The 19,107-nt window shown below is 47.2% G+C and overlaps 1 protein-coding gene across 1 annotated transcript in view; it reads left to right on the plus strand.

Moving 5' to 3' along the window:
* The window catches only part of ITIH5 (inter-alpha-trypsin inhibitor heavy chain 5), an 80,086-nt gene that overhangs the window by 13,956 nt on the left and 47,023 nt on the right, over nucleotides 1-19,107 (plus strand). The window contains exons 3-5 of the mRNA XM_047754834.1: nucleotides 8,278-8,441; nucleotides 9,332-9,433; nucleotides 11,733-11,983. Of these exons, the coding sequence (XP_047610790.1) occupies nucleotides 8,278-8,441; nucleotides 9,332-9,433; nucleotides 11,733-11,983 (517 nt within the window). The remainder of the gene's footprint in view (nucleotides 1-8,277; nucleotides 8,442-9,331; nucleotides 9,434-11,732; nucleotides 11,984-19,107) is intronic.

Here is a 19,107-nt window from a genome sequence, read left to right on the forward strand (position 1 = left end):
TCTAGCTTCTAAATCTGTGCTCACCGGTGCACCAAACGCCCTTCCCAACCATATGTATTTTTCTTATTATTTTTACTCGACGGTGCATCACCTGGCCGGGCTCTATCTGTTCTTTTAGATGGTGAAAAATAGGAGTTCTTATTGTGGCTCAGCAGTAAGAACCAGACATAGTTTCCATGAGGATATGGATTCTTCCCTAGCCTCACTCAGCAGGTTAAGGATCTGGCATTGCCGTGAGCTGTGGTATAGGCACAGCTCAGATCCTGCGTTGCTGTGGCTGTGGTATAGGCCAGCAGCTGTAGCTCTGATTCGACCCCTAGCCTGGGAACCTCCATATGCATCAGGTGTGGCCGTAAAAAGAAAAAAATATATACCAGGTCGTTGGCACACTATAATTTAGCAAAGATTCTACTATTGATGACCTTTCAGTATGTTTCCAGGTTTTTGCTCCTATAAATGCTGCTGGAAAAAAAAAAACAAAAAAACAAAAAAACTTTTGTTTTTTCCAACACATGGGTGCTTTTAATTCTGTGGCCTAGAGTTTCAGTAGGGAGATTGCTGGATCAGAGTGTGTATATGCTTTTAATTTTTTTTGGCCACTCCACAGTGTGCAGAAGTTCCCAGCTTAGGGATTGAACTTTCGCCACAGCAGTGACCTGAGCCACAGCGTTGACAACAGCAGATCCTTAACCTGCTGAGCCACCAGGGAACTCCTACACTTTTAATTTTGATCGATATGGTCAGACTACTTTTTGAATACTCCTAGTATTTTCTGTTTTCCATTTCTTTTTTTTTTTTTGTCTTTTTGCCATTTCCAGGGCTGCTCCCACAGCATATGGAAGTTCCCAGGCTAGGGGTCGAATCGAAGCTGTAGCCACCAGCCTACACCACAGCCACAGCAATGCGGGATCCAAGCCTCGTCTGCAACCTACACCACAGCTCACAGCAACGCCAGTTCCTTAACCCACTGAGCAAGTCCCGGGATCGAACCCACAACCTCGTGGTTCCTAGTCGGATTCGTTAACCACTGCGCCACGGCGGGAACTCCCTGGTTTCCATTTCTATCAGCAATGATTAATATGCATAGTTCTACCGGCAATGCAATAATTGCTCGTTTTGATTAGTCAGTCTCTTAGGTGTAAAGTGGTATCTCATTGTTCTTATAATGTGCATTTCCCTGACTACTTAAGAGTTTGGACTTTTCCCCAGACGTTAACTGGCCGTTCAGAGTTGTTCTGTGAATTTTTTTTTCAGGCCCTATGCCCATTTTTCTATTGTGTTTTTTTATCCCCTCATTGCCAGTACGTGGGAGATCTTTGTATGTTACAGATACTGTATCTTCTGAGTTGGAAGAGTCCTAGATCTGTCATTTGTCTATTAACTTTGTTTGTGGTTTATTTCCCATAATTAAAGCTTATGAGTAATACATAAGTTCATCTGGTCTTTGTACCCTTAAAGGTTTCATTCTTGGTTACAAAGATTTTCCTGCCCCCTTCTCTTAGATTCTATCATCCAATCGCTCCGATATTCTTAGCAATCTCTAGGGATGTTAAAAGCCTTTTACGGGTATTAGCATTTTTTTTGATGCGGATTTTATCTGCCCATCCAAACAGTAGCAGAATGATTTTTCCAGCACAGGCCTGGTGCAGATGCCTTTTGCAAATGTCTTTACAAAATTGACCAAAAAATATCCTTTGCGAATATCTCCAGTGACTTTGTATCCCCTGCGGGATGTAGTCTGAGGACCTCTAAAGCTCTGTGTGGTCTGCCTCCTGCCGGGCTCTGTAGCCTTCGTGTACCGGCGGCGTCTCCTTGTGTTTCGTGTTCTGGCCACGCAATGCTAATCTGATTGTTCTCTGCTCTAGTGAATGAGGAGGATGGTGGTGACAACAACTGGCAATCTCCTGTCACCACCAGCTCATGGACCCCCTTGGAGATTTGCTTGATTTTATTTTTAATTAATTCGATATCCTTTTTAATGAAGCTCTCTGGCATCAGAGACATCAAAAATGTTTATATTTTGGAAAGCACAAGTACCCTCTTTTTCTGCATCTCCATGATGCGTAACAGCGACTGGTCTGGTTTTCCTGCAATAATTCTCTGTCATTGTTTAACCTCCTGATGGCAGGGCTGTGTCTTGGCATGGCCTTCAGAGCAGATATTCTAAAATTTGTAGCCAGGATTTGTTTTGAGCAGATGGGGTGAGACACGCAGACACAGAAACGAGGGTCACAAAGGAGGAGGACATTTGTACTCACAGGTCCCAAGGGAGAAGAGGCACACGAGGCCAGGCAGGGTTTCGTGGGGCAGCCGCAGGGCCGGTGGGGGTCGGCAGGGGAGGGAGTGGCCAAGGGTTTTTAGGGTTTTCGCAGGAAGGAATCGATGAGTCAGGCTAGGTTTGCAGAACAAGCTTTAGGACTGGACAGGTTGGAAAATGTTGGCAGGCTCTGGGCTGGAGGGATGGTCCACAGTTATCAGGTGGCTGGCCCCTGGGGTGGTTTGGGGCAGGGGAAAGGTTGGCCTGGGGTGAGTGCCTGGTGAGGGAGGTGGTAGGGGTGGACCCTGGGCTGGTTGGTTGTATATGGAGGCTGTGTTCACAGGGCACTCTTTGTCCTCTTCTCTAGGCATCAGCCCTGCCCTGGGAGGAGCAGCCTCTCCAAGATCAAAGCCCCATATGCCAGAGCATCAAGCATAGGGGAAATAGGAGTTCCCTGGTGGTGCAGCGGGTCAAGGATCTGGCGTTGTCACTGCTGTGACTCTGGTCACTGCTTTGGCGTCTGTTCAATCCCAGGCTCCCTGTTTGGGAATTTCCACATGTTTCTGGTTCAGCCAAAAAAAAGCAGGGGAGTGGGGGGAGTTCCCATCGTGGCTCAGTGGAAATTAATCTATCATCCATGAGGACGCAGGCTCGATCCCTGGCCTTGCTCAGTGGGTTAAGGATCCAGTGTTACCGTGAGCTGTGGTGTAGGTCACAGACGTGGCTCGGGTCTGACATGGCTGTGGCTGTGGCTGTGGCATAGGCTGACAGTTACAGCTCCGATTCGACCCCTAGCCTGGGAACCTCCATATGCCACAGGTTCAGCCCTAAAAAGACAAAGATATATATTTGAATGACAAATACATATATAAAGGAATGAGAAAATACTGTCAGTCCAGCAGGTAGCGTGGTGCTGGGCGCCGTTCCCTCTCTGTGTGTGTCAGTCATCCTCTCCCAGCTCTGCCATCACGGCTTATCCTTTTTGGGAGGTAGATAGAATAGGGATTTTTTTTTTTTCTTCTGAATAAAGGTCATGATTGCCTTCTGTGTTTCCTCTCGAAACATCACATGCACTATTGCTAAATAGAACGTATTTCTGCACATGGGCGATCCAGCGCCCAGGACACCCTCTGTCCACAGAGGGAAGATTCTGTCTCCAAGGTGGCAGATGCGGTCCTCCAGGCCTTCTGCTTCGTGTCGTAACTCTGTTTCTCTCCAAAAGGAGAAGCATTACGGCTTAGCAGAGATCTCTGGCCCGGGAGGCAGCCAGCTGCTGGGCCCCAGTGAGTTTTACAGTGCGGGGCACCGGTGGTTTCTGACCTGATTTCTCCTAATGGTCTATGAGGGTCGGTTAGGCTGGAATAAAACAGCAAAGGTCACTCTTCTGGGGAGAGGCCTGGCTTCGGGCAAAGGCAAGCGCCTCTCTGTCCCTTTTCCAAACGGCATCTTGGCGGGTTGAGGACGTCCTGCGCGGGGGCTGGATTTTAAGGGACTCACATGAGTCACACACACCTCTGGTCCCCCCCAAGCAGCAATTAAGACGCTCCGGCCTCAAAACGCTTTTCCATCTGTTTGGCTTTTGGAGGGAACATAAGGAAGGAGTGATCATGTCACAGGAAGACCGGATTCCGCCCCCTGTTTTCCAGCCTGCGGCCCCAGACAAAGTCCTGGGTCGAATAAAGACATGGAGGGCACGGCAGACTCTTCAAAACTGTGCTTCGGGGAAAATGGAGCCACTGTCATCTGTCCTTTCTTTTAGGACATTTTTGTCGACTTTCAGGTTCAGTCTTGGCCTTTGGGTGCTTCACCTCCTCACAATTGTATATGCCTGGCCAGTATTGTTTGCACAGTGTACCCTCCATTCTTTGTCATCTTGGTGGGGGGGGGCGGATGTGGAGTGCTGCACCTGCAACCTGTGGAGGTTCCCAGGCTAGGGGTCCAATCAGAGCTGCATCTGCGACCTACACCACAGCTCACGGCAACGCCGGATCCTTAACCCACGGAGTGAGGCCAGGGATCGAACCTGCGTCCTCATGGATACTAGTTGGGTTCTTAACCCACTGAACAGCAACAGGAACTCCCTTCAAATTAAGCTGCTCTGTTCTTATTCCAGAAATGGGTTAAGGTTCATTCCTGTTTCTGTGTCTTTTGTGATTTTAGAATATTCTTTTTTGTTCTCTTTCACCGCATATAAATGCTGCATCTCTTTCAGAGCCTTTTGTCACTTTTACGATCTTGACTGATTTCCTTCTGAGCTCTGGAAAATCTTCTAGCCAATAAGTAAACGTACATACATCTCCCCACGCCTTCCTGTGTTTCTCTCTAATTTTTGCACTTTCTTTCCATTGTGATCTTAAGTGCCTTGAGAGGAGGGAATGGGTGTGATATTTCTTTCTGGTCCATCACAGAGTTCAGTCTATTGCTTACTAAATACTGGTTTATTACTATTTCCTTTGGGGGAGATAGATACTTTTCTTTAATTGTTCAAGATGCAGAGAATTCAATTGTATAAACATTTTTTGCTTTTGACTCTATAGTGAAAGCTGTGGATGAAAAAACAAAAAAACAAAAACCAGAATCAGCCACAGCCCCTGTTTTCCACGTGTTTACCGTCCAGGAAGGGGCGGGGGAAGGGACGAGTAGGGAAGAGACGTCGTTGTCCGTAGATGGGGGTTGGAGAGGTGACTTACCCGGAAGGCAAGGGCTTTGCTTGTAAATAACAGCAGGGCTCCTGTGGGAAAACAGTTACTGGGCAGAAGCAGCCAAACTAAAATAGATTCTTCAGACTTTTCTCGGCCCGTCTCTTGGGGGCTTCCTCTTCTTGATGTAGTGTTGTGGAAACTTCTGCTACATCCATATGCTTAATTTAAGGCCAAAGAAGATGGCAGAGTAGTCAAACTGTATTTTGTCAGGCGTCTTCTAATTTTCACATTTTTAAGTTCTGTGAACTTTTAAGTGAAAATTGGGAATTCCCGTTGTGACTCAGCAGAAACGAACCAGACTAGTATCCACGAGGATGCGGGTTTGATCCCTGGCCTTGCTCAGTGGATTAAGGATCTGGTGTTGCTGTGAGCTGTGGCGCTCAGGTCACAGATGTGGCTTTGGACCCAGTATTGCTGTGGCTGTGGTATAGGCTGGCAGCTGCAGCTCTGATTTTGCCCCTAGCCTGGGAACTTCCATATGCTGCAGGTGCAGCCCTAAAAAGCCAAAAAAATTTTTTTTCAGTGAAAATCATATCATCAGTGAGAACAAATTAGTGTGACATCAAAAAGAGTCAACAGGACACCAAGCGCAGAAAGTCTTTACATTAGAAGCAATACTGGACCAAGACTATCTAGGGAAGAAATGCAGTTTTACTTGGAATGCTGTGCAGCTAGAGCTGGTGTCTGTTTATCACAGTCGGAAACCTCACAGTGTCTTTCCCTCGCAGCCCTTGACTTTTGCGTAAAGAAGTGACAAGTTGATAGGGAAAAAATGTTTGGAAAATGGCAGAACGAGACACTAGTGCAGAATGGATTCAGCTCCATGTCCTGTCTTGAGTGTTTATAATTTAAGGGAGAAAAACCATGGTTCCCAGGTATCTCTTTTCTTTTTTTTCTTTCTTTTTCTTTTTAGGGCTGTGCCTTTAGTTCCCAGTCTAGGAGTCAAATTGCAGCTGCAGCTCCAGCCTACACCACAGGCACAGCAACGCCAGATCTGAGTTGCCTCTGTGACCTACACCACAGCTTGTGGCAATGCCAGATCCTTAACCCACTGATTGAGGCCAGGGCTCGGACCCGCATCTTCATGGATACTAGTCAGTTTCTTAACCTGCTGAGCCACAACGGGAACTCCCAGATGATCAGTTTCTCTTGCTGTATGAACATCTGCTCCAAACTCAGCAGCTTAAAGTAAGAGGTTTTGTCCTGACGAGACTAGATATTCATAAAGAATATTTTGAAATCGACTGTTTCAGATTTCAGGAATAATTTCCTAAAACCCAAGGTTTTCCTCCTTACTTTTGGCTTCGCCTCAGGTTCTTGGATCTCAGAAGAAAACATAATTTGGGTCATTTACTCAGGCCGTCTCCATTTAGAGATATTTTAAAATGATAAAAGAAATATATGCAGAGTCATCTGTGCTGCAGCTGCAGCAACACAGGATCCTTAACCCACAGCGCTGGGCCAGGGATCGAATCCACCCCAAGCCTCAGCAGTGACCTGAGCCACTGCAGAGACAACCCGAGATCCTTAACCTGCTGTGCCACATCGGGAACTCCCCTTTAATGCTTCTTTACTCCCTCAGCGTCAGCTGTCAAAGGAGGTAGCATTGTGAAAAATGTGAAAAACACTGGATAGATTTGCTTTTCTATTTAAAGATGATTTACTTTGGCATTTATATGTTTGTTCTTCAGACAGATAAGTACCAGCCAAATGTCAGATACTGGGCTAAATATTTATAATACAGAGATGAATAGCCAGATTCCCTACTTTAAAGACATTCTCAGCCTAGGGAGGAAGACACTCAACAGAAATGATAATGCAGTGAGATAGAAGCATACACACACGTTACAGGTGCACAGAAAACAGTGAGTAATTTTAACTGGCTTTTATTTATTTATTTTTAAATGATTTTTATTGTTTCCATCACAGCTGGTGTACAGTGTTCTGTCAATTTTCTACTGTACAGCAAGGGGACCCAGTCACACTTACGCATATACATTCCTTTTTCTCACAGGATCCTGCTCCATCATAAGGGACTAGATACAGTTCCCCGGGCTGCACAGCAGGTTCTCATGGTATTTTGGGTTTTTTTTTTTAATTTTTATTTTTTTATTACTCAAATGAATTGATCATATGTATAGTTATATAATGATCATCACAATCCAGTTTCACAGGATTTCCATCCCATAACCCAAGCACATCCCCCCACCCCCCAAACTGTCTCCTCCGGAGACCTTAAGTTTTTCAATGTCTGTGAGTCAGCATCTGTTCTGCAAAGGTCAGTCTGTCCTTTTTCACATTCCACGTGTCAGTGAAAGCGTTTGATGTTGGTGTCTCATACGGCTGACCAGGTTCTCCTTGTTAACTAGCTTTTAAATTCACACTCTCTAGCTAGTGTCCTTATCAGAAGCTTTAGCATAGATATTCCTCTTTCTAGGCTCTAATTCCTCAAATACTTTCTTGAGCTCAGTATTGATCTTATTTTACAGTAATGTGATCGGAGGCCAAGTGGGAAGGTCTTGGAGTATCATTTCTCCAAGGGGATGCTGAAATTAATTTGGAAAAATGAAAATTTCCTTTTTTTTTTTGGCTTTTTAGAGCCGCACCCGTAGCATATGGAGGTTCTCAGGCTAGGGGTTGAATTGGAGGTGCAGCCGCCAGCCTACACCACAGCCACAGCAACTTGGGATCTGAGCCATGTCTGTGACCTGCACCACAGCTCATGGCAGCGCCAGATCCTTAACCCACTGAGCGAGGCCAGGGATTGAACCCGTGTCCTCATGGATGCCATTTGGGTTTGTAACCGTCTGAGCCACAACGGAAACTCCTGAAAATTTCTGCAGGCATGCTCTGATGTTGTGATCAAGTCAGTGATCCTAGAGAGAAATGTGATCTAAAAATTCACAACAGAAAAGTGTTACATACTTCACGCACTTCCAACATTCCAATAATTTATTAAACTCTTGAGGCAGAGTGTATTCTCAGTTAAAATGGAAATCATAGCTGTTCATTTCTTAAAACCTGGCTAAGCAATTTGTTTCTGTCTCCTGTGCTTGTTCAGCAATGTTTTGCAAGCGGAGGGGAAAATCAGGGAAAATCAGGACAAGACAAAGAAAGAAGACAACAGTCGCGTGTCAGGGGCTCTCAGGTTGAAGACTATTTCTCTTATGGAAAAAAGAACCACACCTAACCCCCACGGTTGAATCATGCGTTCATGTGCCGTTGAAAAGAGTGTGGTGTTTTTACGCAAGTACACCTGATTTACAGCGTCGTGAGAGTTTCAGGTGCTCAGCCCGCTGTGCGTTTTGATTCCAACAGAAAACCAAACCCTTGATGACGGAATTCTCGGTGAAATCTACTATCATCTCCCGTTACGCCTTCACCACGGTTTCCTGCAGGATGCTCAACAGAGCGTCCAAGGACCAGGAAGTCACCTTCCAGATGCAGATTCCAGCCGCAGCCTTCATCACTAACTTCACGATGTAGGTGACACGCTGGTCAGAGACCTGGGGACGAAGCTTTCTCTGCGGGGTGCTGGGGGGCGGGGCTTAGATGCTCTGAGGACCGCAGCTGCTGAGACTCAAATTACCAGCCCAGCAGATGGTACAGGAAGGTCGAGCAGCTCCCTCCCGCCGCCTTCTTCGCCCGCCCATCTCCTCTCTCTCCTTTCCATCATCTCTCCTTCTGTTCCATCCCTTTCTCTCTCCCCTCCCTCCTTCCATCCCCTCTTCATTTCCTCTTGCTTTCCAACTCCACCAAATGGGTGCCCGCCTGGGCCGGGCATGCTTTAAGGTGACTGGTCTACTTCTACGAAAAAGAGGCTTTTCTCAGCTCCAGAGGTTCCAGTGGGGAGAAACAATGCATAAGCAAACAGATGAAGAAATGGGACAACTGCAGAGATGAGTGGATGCTGTGACGATGGCAGGGGCTTGGGCGGGCGGGGGAATCTGGAGGAGGCAGGGTCTGAACGATGGGACAGCGTGAAACCTTCGATATACGAGGTTGAACGTATTTCCTCTTTTCTCCTGAACTGAGTGGTAAAGAGATGCAAGATGGCTGTTTGGGTTTAATTTTAGGTCTGGGCCAGAGTCAAGTCGGTGAATTCGCTTGGAAGCTTGTTTGGGCAAATCTTCCCATTTCCTCCTGGGAGACTCAGAGGTCCCAGGAGTTGAGTCTTATGATTTGGATCTGTTGAAAACTGCCCTAGAACGAAACGAGGGATGCAGGGGCAGTGCCCTGGTCTGGAATGCATTCCCTCTGCCTGTCCAAGAGGCAAATAAAAACATTTGCTAGGGTTGCCATGGTTATGAGAGCCATGCTCGAGGTTGTCTTGGATGGCAGGCTGGCAACGCAGTGGTCTCTTGTGTTTCAGGCTTATTGGAAACCAGGTGTATCAGGGAGAAATTACGGAGAGAGACGAGAAACCTGGCGGTCAGGTAAAAGAGAAGAGGAATAAAACCACGGAAGATATCGGGTAAGTACCGCCTCATTCAGGAATGAAAAGTCCACATCAGCCGAGTGTCAGATTTCCTACCTCTTTGCCTACCCACCTTCTTCTCTCCCTTTTTCAACTATTTATCTTTTTATTTTGATCATAATCATACGGTATTAAATATGTCTGGTTAGCAACATAGTAGTTATGAGCTTATGATGAAAAGGACCATTTTATCACTTCTGTTCCCCAGTTCTTACTTCCTAGAAACATCCACTTTGAATATTTCTGTCATTTTCTGGTAGTTACCTCCCTCCCTCTGAATATGGCGATAGTCTTGCTTTTTAAAAATGTGGTCCTTTGAGGGCAGCGAGGGCGTCGGGAGTGCGGGGCGGGCGGGGTGGCGGTCCGCGGGGGAGCTGGAGCGAGAATCAGCGAGAGTCTAGGAGAGCGAGATGAAGCGCTCGCGCTCCCTCCCTCCCTCCAGATCTGCTCTCTCCTCACCCTCCCACCTCCCTCTCTCTCTCTCTCTCCCTCTCTCTCTCTCTCTCTTTCTTTCTCTTCCTTTCTTTTTGCTTTTTAGGGCCGCACCCGTGGCATGTGGAAGTTCCCAGGCTAGGGGTCTAATCGGAGCTGTAGCCGCTGGCCTACGCCAGAGCCACAGCAACACGGGATCCAAGCTGTGTCTGCAACCTACACCACAGCTCATGGCAACGCCGGATCCTTAACCCACTAAGTGAGGTCAGGGACCGAACCCGAAACCTCATGGTTTCTAATCGGATTCGTTTCCTCTGTGCCACAACGGGAACGCCTAAAAATTTCTTAATTAAAGATCAGAAATTATCTGTTGATTCTTTGCTGCAAAGAAAGAGAATGTAGCATATTTACAATGCTCCACTTTCCCTCCGCATTCCAGATTTTTGTCCTATTATTTCTTTTTCTTCTTCCATCAAGATAAGCAGAGTCGTACCATCGTAGAGGAGTCCTCGTGTCTTAAATGATAATAGTTTCTCTCCTTCGGGTCGCCCTGCCTTTCCTTTTCAGCATCACTTTTCCGTCTTAATCACGTACTTTTGCATTCTCAGTTATCCACATGTACATTCCCACAGGTCAGAGCATTTGCATTCTTTCTCTATAAATCGAATCTAAACATTGAAAGCCAATAAATCAATTCACTTTTTTTTTTTGCCTTTTTGCCTTTTTGCCTGTTTCAGGGCTGCTCCCATAGCATATGGAGGTTCCCAGGCTAGGGGTCTAATCAGAGCTGTAGCCACCGCCCTACGCCAGAGCCACAGCAACGCAGGATCTGAGCTGCATCTGCGACCTACACCACAGCTCACGGCAACGCCGGATCCTTAACCCGCTGAGCAAGGCCAGGGATCGAACCCTAGTCGGATTCGTTAACCACTGCGCCACGACGGGAACTCCCTCAATTCACTTTTAATGACTCCATAAATAACATTACCTGCAGAGCCACCTAGGATACTGAGATTCTTTTTCCTTCTCTAGCAGCCCATTTGGGAAAAAGTCCTCTGTTCCTGCTGAGAAGACAGATCATAGTATCCTGAGAAAATGGGGTGGGACTTAGGCGGATTATCTTTTCTTATGCTTCATAAATTGTTCAGAATCATGTCACCGTTCCCTTTAGTGAGGTCCCAACACATCTTTTTCCCGGAGGTCACCAGTTTCCCTCCCCTTCCCCTCCAAGCCCTTGGGTCTGGTCTGACTCAGGGAGAGCGGGTCTCGAGAGCTGAGAAGGCTCTGACTCGCCTGCTCTTTAGTAATCCTGCGACCTGTGCTCGTGCAGCCTTTCTTATCCTCGCAACACGCCTAGCTTTTCTCCCTAATGTCAACTGAAAAATATGTACCACCTAAAAGCCGAGAATTATGTTTCCTTGGGGGCATTACCGAAGACCCTAGCCTGGGGGTGCAGCCCCCCAGATCTCCCTGAGGACCAGTCCCAGAGAGGTGCGGGAGGAGCCAGGCTGTAGAGGAGTTTTGGGGGGAAATGTATTTGAACATCACAGGATTATTGCTAACCCTCCCAAAGCCCCCCACCTCTCCAGTGAATGATTTTCCTGCTTTTCTCTGTACAGGAGTCTGGCTCAGTGAACTTATTCCTTAGATATGCATCTTACCCATCTCGGGCCAGTCTCCTGCTTTTCTCCATCCTGGATGCCCTCAGGGGGCACCGTGGGGGCGGCTGCCGTGCCTGGTGGCTCCATGGCCGTTACCCTCGTGGTCCACGCTAAGGCCTCTCATTGCGAGAGTCTGGCCAGGGTCCTGGGGACTCAGAACCTGGCTTTCTGCCGCCCCATGTTCCCCTCTCTCTTCCTTCCAGGGAGAAGGGGACCGAGATGTTCAGAGCCTCCGTGGTGCTCCCCAGCAAAGACAAGGCTGCCTTCTTCCTGAGTTACGAGGAGCTCCTGCAGCGGCGGCTCGGGAAGTACGAGCACGTGGTCAGCGTGCGGCCCCAGCAGCTGGTGGGGCGGCTGACCGTGGAGGTGAACGTTCTGGAAAGGTCAGGCATCGCGGAGCTGGAGGTGCTGCGGCTGCAGAACAGCCGGCGCAAAGGCAGCGGGAGCGGAGGAGGTGAGTGGGGCTCACGGAGGCGCTCGGTGTCCTGGGCTGATGCCCAGCTGGGTGGGGGCGCTGAACCAGATGGTACCCCCTCTGCGCAGGCCCCCCTGTGCGGCAGAACAGAGATGGTGTCCTGTGTGTGTGTAAATGTCAAGTCTCTTATTTTTCATTTTTAAAACTGTTACTGAAGTATAGTTGATTTACAGTGTTGTGTTCATTTCTGCTGTACAACAGTGATTCGGTTATACATATAGACGTACCCATGCATTTTCAGATTTTTTTCCCGTATCGGTTATCACAGAATATTGAGTAGAGTTCCCCATGCTCTACAGCAGGTCCCTGTTGACCAACCATCCCATATACAAGAGTGTGCATGCGTATTTTTAAAGCTAGGCTCTATCAGGAGATTTTTATTTTATTTTATTTTATTTTTTGTGGCTTTTTAAAATTTTTAGGGTGCACCTGCAGCACATGGAAGTTCCCAGGCTAGGGGTTGAGTCAGAGCTTCAGCTGCCAGCCTCCAACACAGCCACAGCCATGCCAGATCCAAGCCTCATCTGCAACTTACACCACAGCTCATGGCAATGCCAGATCCTTAAGCCCCCGAGCGAGGCCGGGTATTGAACCTGCGTCCTCATGGATGCTCGGCAGATTCATTTTCACTGAGCCACGATGGGAACTCCAGATTTTTTTTTTCTAAAATGCATAATCCTAAGTGAGAGAAGCCAGTATGAAAAAAGCTACATATTGCATGGTTCCAAATATATGATATTCTGGAAAAGGCAAAAATATGGAAACAATAAAAAGATCAGCACTTACCACAGATGGGAGTAGGGGATGCAGAGGCAGAGCAGAGAGGGGCTTTTTAGGACAGTGGAAATACTCCCTATAACATAATGACGTATTGTCCTGTGTCATTGAGCATTTGTCCACACTCAGAGTAAGAATGTCTAACACTAACAATGAACCCTAAAGTCAACCATGGCCAGAGGGAACTCCAGCTTCTTAAGTGCTTAAATCATTTGACACTGTCATCTCACGGCTGGGCATCTAACCTGGGTGAAACCTCCAAGATATTGGGACCGTTATGCCTAAGGACCCGTTTGATAGTATGTGTAGGACCCAAAACATTCCATCATCCTAAAATAACCACATGGGTGTGACTAGTAAAATATGATTATAACAACAATTCGGCATGTGATAGGGAAAAACGAGCCACGATTATACATCCCTTTTATTTCTTTATTTCTTTTTGATTTGTGAAAGTGGATAGTTTATTTGCAGTGCCCTCCTTAAGGCTCAGTTATTTCCTTGGGGTAAATTCCTAGAGGTGGAGTTTTTGGATAAAAAGGTCTGTACATCTTAAGCCTTTGGAGAAACCCCGTTCTCCAGAAATGGACCACTTTCTGCTCCCACGTTTCATGCTCAGTTTTGCCATCATTGATGCTGTGCATCCAGTTTAATGTTAAATACATTAACTGTGAAGCTGACAAAAGAAGACTGGTAGGTTCTGTAAAATCATCACTTTATATTAGGAGTCAGGGATGATGGGGCCATTGTCTGATACACTGCTTTTATTATTTTATTTTATTTTTTAATACTCTGTTTTTAAAACAAACCTTGGATGTTAACATAAACATCTAAATTCAGGTCTTTGTTACATGTTGACTCTGAACAGTGAGCTGGCACTCCATCCGGGTCTCACTCAGGAGTTAAACATGTCAGAGTTCCCTGGTGACTCAGCCTGTTAAGGAGCCAGTGTTGGCACTGCTGTGGCTCGGGTACAATCCCTGACCCAGGAACTTCTGTGTGCCATGGGAGCAGCAACAACAACAAAAAAGTTTAAAATATAGGGAGTTCCTGTCGTGGCTCAGCAGAAATGAATCTGACTAGCATCTGTGAGGACACAGGTTGGATCCCTGGCTTTGCTCAGTGGGTTAAGGATCCGGCATTGCTGTGAGCTGTGGTGTAGGTCACAGATGTGGCTCGGATGTGGTGTTGCTGTGGCTCTGGTGTAGACTGGCAGCTGTGGCTCCAATTTGATCCCTAGCCTGGGAACTTCCACATGCCGCAGGTGCGGCCCTAAAAAGACAAAAAAAAAAAAAAGTTAAAAATATTGTCAAGGTACCTGGCATTCAAAAGTGCCATGAGAAAAGTACACCATCCTTAGGTCATAGAAGCCACTGCGTATCTGGTTAATGAGTTTTCGATCGGTTATGAACTATAACTTTATCACTTTATGTTTGCCTTTCTTCTCTGCAAGTCTAATCCCCTATTAGATTATAACTGATTTTGAGGGCAGGTCTTTGACAATCATTTGTCTCCTTACAGCATGAGACACGGTGCCTTTTAAAGAGTAGATTATATAGCTCATTAGGTATCTGGAAAGAAAAATACACCCCCAGGGAGTTCCCTGGTGGCTCAGCAGATTAAGGATCTGGGGTTGTCACTGCTGTCTGCTGTGACTCAGGTTTGATCCCTGGCCTGGGAACTTTTGCCTGCCATGGGCCAGGCCAAAGAAAAGAAAAGAAAAATACACGCTTAAACTAGCAGCAAAGGATCCTTTAAAATTTCATTTCTTCCCTATCACAGTTTAGTGGGAACTCTTGCAGGGTACAGCTGTGTGGAGGGAGGGTGTTTTCAGGGGGTAAAGGCGGGTCAGTCGGGCTTTGGGGAGTGCTGAGCAGCGGTGCTGTGTCAGGGCTGGAGGCGCAGGGCTCAGCAGCTCTTTCCGGGCGTTCAGCTGGAGACTCTGAGGGGCGTCCTGCCGCAGGGACGCAGTGTGTGTTTCGCCTGGTGGTCGGAACCTCTTCCAAGCTGTGTCTGCGTCCTGGTGTGGCTTCTGCTTGGAGGGGCAGGTGTGAGTCATCCCCCCAGTTGTAGATTTGCTCGCTGCTTATCTGCAGGGCCTGTGGGAATCTCAGAGGAATTGTTCCAGACCATTGATCTCTGGAGAGTCTGTTTATTTTTAAGAAAATCGTTTCCGTGGCTCTCTGTCCCAGAGCAGAGATGTGGCCTTCCTGAGCACGAGGTCTCACAGGCATTTCCCAGGCCAGGGGCAGCAGGCCACCCCCCCCCCCTTTTTGTCCCCGTCTTTCAGAGCTCAGCTGTTTTTGTTTCTGGAGCCAGAGGCCCAGGATGTTGGGATTTTGTCTGGATGCTGTTGCGTGTCTCCAAAAAGAGATCCAGGGCAGAGATGAAGCTCGGAGGGCGCTCAGACGGGGCCACGGGCTGGGGCGGGTGAATGTGGGTGGGTGTCAGCGAGTTCCCCTGATAGATCTGGCTGTGCTTAAGAGGCTTCTGGGCCTTCTCTGAGCAAGTCCCCGACCCAGTTCAAGATGAGGATTACTATGCACTCGCCACTAGACTGGCCCTTGCGGATATTATCTCCTCCAGTCTCTAGAACAACCCTCTCGGGCAGCTTCTGTAAAATACCAAGGGCGTGAGTTCAAATTCCAAGCCCCTCCCTAGTTACATAAAAAGAAAGAAAAAGGCTAAAAGCGATGGAACCTATTCATGCCTCAGTTTACCTGTCTGATATATCTGGAGGGGGACCCCGGCTCTTGAATCACAAATTAACAGGCTTTTTCTCAGTGTGAAAGCCGGTTCTATGAGAGGTCTTTGGAAGCCAAAGCATTATACTTTCAGGCTTATTAAAATAGTTAACTCAGAGTTCCCCTTGTGGCTCAGTGGGTTAAGAACCTGACTAGTATCCATGAGGATACGGGTTCAATCCCTGGCCTCGCTCAGTGAGTCAGGGATCCGGCCATTGCTGTGAGCTGTGGTGTAGGTTGCAGATGAGACGTGGATCTGGCATGGCTGGCGGCTACAGCTCCTCTTGGACCCCTAGCCTGGGAACCTCCTTATGCCATGGATGCAGCCCTAAAAAAAAAAAAATGTAATTAGATGATTTTTGAGGGCATTTGCAGTTTCGAAACCATCCATACCGTCCAAGTTTAGAGCTTTCCTGTCCACCCCCCAAAGGTATTTACACTATTTGCAGTCACTCTCCGTTCCCACCCCAGCCCCGGGCAACCCCCAATGCACTCTGTCTCTATTTTCAGACGGCTGCAGTGTTCAAAGCACCGCAGGTGATGCGCAGGCTCAGCAAACGTCAGGGACCCTGACTTTGGACTTTCCAGCAGAATTTAGGGACATTAAGTTGACCTGCAGAAGCGACTTTTACATTAAACCAGAATGTCCCTTTGACCCCCCGGGGCCCTTTAGAACACTTTGACCTTTGATCCTTATTAAGATGCATATCGTTCCTTTTTTCCACCCACTGGTTTTACTGTTGGATCCAAGCAACACAGAAATAATCACACAGTTGGTAGAAAAGAACCCTTTCCATAGGCGGCTTCTTCTGCTCATCCAGGTAGATGGCGAGTGCCCACAGGCGGCCCAGGGAGGCGGGTCCTTCCTTGAGCCCATGAAACTAGGGACCCCCTTGGCAAAGGTAAACATGCTTGCTCAGTGCATTTGGGGTATCAGAAGAGCCTCTCTGCTCCCCTGGCTTCCTGGACCTGAGAGAATTCCTCCTCTGCTCTTCCCCCACAAGTCCCCCACCCCAGTGCCAGAAGAGGCTCCTGCCTTTGGGAGCCTGGCTTAGCACCTGCCTGCATCCTGGCTGTTCTCATACCCTCGCCCAGTGGGTCCTGCACGCTGGCGCACTTTAGAATCAGCCTGGGGGCCTTTATAGATCTGTTGCCCAAGCCTGACCCACGCCAGTGAAATCCGAATGGCAGGGATGGAAACCAAGCATTGGAATTTTTTTTTTTTTTTTTGGTCTTTTTAGGGCCACACCCACAGCATATGGAGGTTCCCAGGTTAGGGGTCGAATCGGAGCTATAGCCGCCGGCCTACCCCACAGCCACAGCAGTGCCAGATCCAAGCCACGTCTGCAACCTACACCACAGCTCACGGCAAAGTCAGATCCTTAACCCAATGAGTGAGGCCAGGGATCGAACCTGTATCCTCATGGATCCTAGTCAGGTTCATTTCTGCTGCACCAGGACGGAACACCTGGTGTTTTTGTTTGTTTGTTTGTTTGTTTTTTAACAATCCCCAGGTGATTCCATTGTGGAGCAGAGTCTGGGGTCTAGATCCTGACCTCTTGTTTTCAAATGTTATTTGGCTTTAGTTCCTACCCCTTTGTTCCCTAAGATTCTTTTTAAATTTTTTTTTAATTTTTAATTTTTATTAAAGTATAGTTGATTTACAGTGTTGTGTCAATTTCTGCTCTGCAGCATGGTGACCAGTCATGTACGTTCTTTTCTCATATTATCACCCATCACATTTTATCCCAAGCGACTGGACATAGTTCCCTGTTCTGTGCAGCAGGACTGCGTTGCTTAACCATGCTATTTAAGTATTTATTTATTTATTTTGCTTTTTTTTCTTCTTTTTTTGGTCTTTTTGTCTTACTGGGGCTGCACCCTCAGCATATGGAGGTTCCCAGGCTAGGGAGCTTCAGCTGCCGGCCCACTCCAGAGCCACAGCAACGTGGGATCTGAGCTGCATCTGCAGCCTACACCACAGCTCGCAGCAGTGCCTGATCCTTCACCCACTGAGCGAGGCCATCCTTGTGGATCCTAGCCATGGTGGTTAACTGCTGAGCCTTGAAAGGAAGTCCTGCTTATCTTTCTAAATCGAATAGCTTGCATCTACCCCACACCCACCCATCCCACTTCACCCCACCCTTGTCAACCACAAGTCTGTTCTCTATGCCCGTGAGTGTGTTTCTGTTTGTAGATTGGTTCATTTGTGCCCTATTTTATGATTCCACATATAGGTGATATCATATGGTGTTTGTCTTTCTCTTTTTTGACTTAACTTCACTTAGTATGAGAATCTCTAGTTGCATCCATGTTGCTGCAAATGGCATTGTTTTGCTCTTTTTTATGGCTGAGTAGTATTCCATTGTGTATATGTACCACACCTTCTTAATCCATTCATCTTTTCCCGGGGGGCTGACTCTGTTTCCAAGCCTCTCGTCAGGAGTTCCCAAGTAATTCCAGCTCTTCCTCGTCTGTGAGAACTGATGGACTCGTGTGACCTGACCCTAATCTGACATTCAAAGGAGGTTTTTGTTCCAGGAGCGAGAAGACTTTCATAATGTTCTCATGTTCTCTGTGTCTGGTTCACCATTGAGGGTGCTCCACACTTGAGAACATCACCTTGTGCTCCTTTTAAAAAAAATACATCCTAGGAGGTCCCTTCCTGGCTCAGTGGTTAATAAACCCGACTAGTATCCATGAGGATGTGGTTTCAATCCCTGGCCTTGTTCTATGGGTTAAGGATCTGGCCTTGAAGTCAGCTGTGGTGTAGGTTGCAGACGTGGCTCGGATCCGGCATTGCTGTGGCTGTGGAACCTCTATATGCTGCAGATGAGGCCCTAAAAAGACAAAAAAATTAAATAAATAAAAATAAATACATCCTAAAAAGACAGCCTACAGAATGGAAGAAAATATTTGTGAATCAGGTATTTGGCAAGAGTCTAGTGTCCAGGAAATATAAAGAATTCTTACAGCTCAGATACACAAAGGCCAACAATGCAGTGAAGATGTGGGCAAAGAATCTGCGTAGACATTTCTCCAGAGCAGATGCCCAAACGGCCAACACACGTGTGAAAAGATGGTCAAGGCCATGGTTCCTTAAGGAAATACAAATCCAAACCCCAGTGAAATGCCACTTCACACCCGCTATGATGACTGTAAAAGGAAAAGGAAACAGACATGGAAAAAAACAGGTTTAGGCAAAGATGCGGAAAATCGAGACCCTTTATAACACAGTGGGATTATAAAAGAGTGTAACCACTGTGGAAACCAGTTTGATGGTTCCTCAAGAAGTTAAATGTAGAATTACCTTAGGACCTGGCAATTTCTCTAAGTATATACAGGAAAGACTTGAAAACGGGTACCCAAGTGTTTGTACATGAATGTTCATAGCAGAGCTATTGACCATAGCCCACACTCAACCCAGATGTCCACCAGTGGAAGAATGGATCAATTCACGGGGTCTCTCCATACGATGGAATATTACTCAGCCGTGCAAAGGAGTGCCATGCAAACACAGGCTGCCAGGTGGATGAACCTTGACAACGTGATGCTAAGTGAAGGAAGCCAGGCTCAGAAGGT

This window comes from Phacochoerus africanus, chromosome 12 (assembly GCF_016906955.1).
Source record: "Phacochoerus africanus isolate WHEZ1 chromosome 12, ROS_Pafr_v1, whole genome shotgun sequence".
Lineage (NCBI taxonomy): Eukaryota > Metazoa > Chordata > Mammalia > Artiodactyla > Suidae > Phacochoerus > Phacochoerus africanus.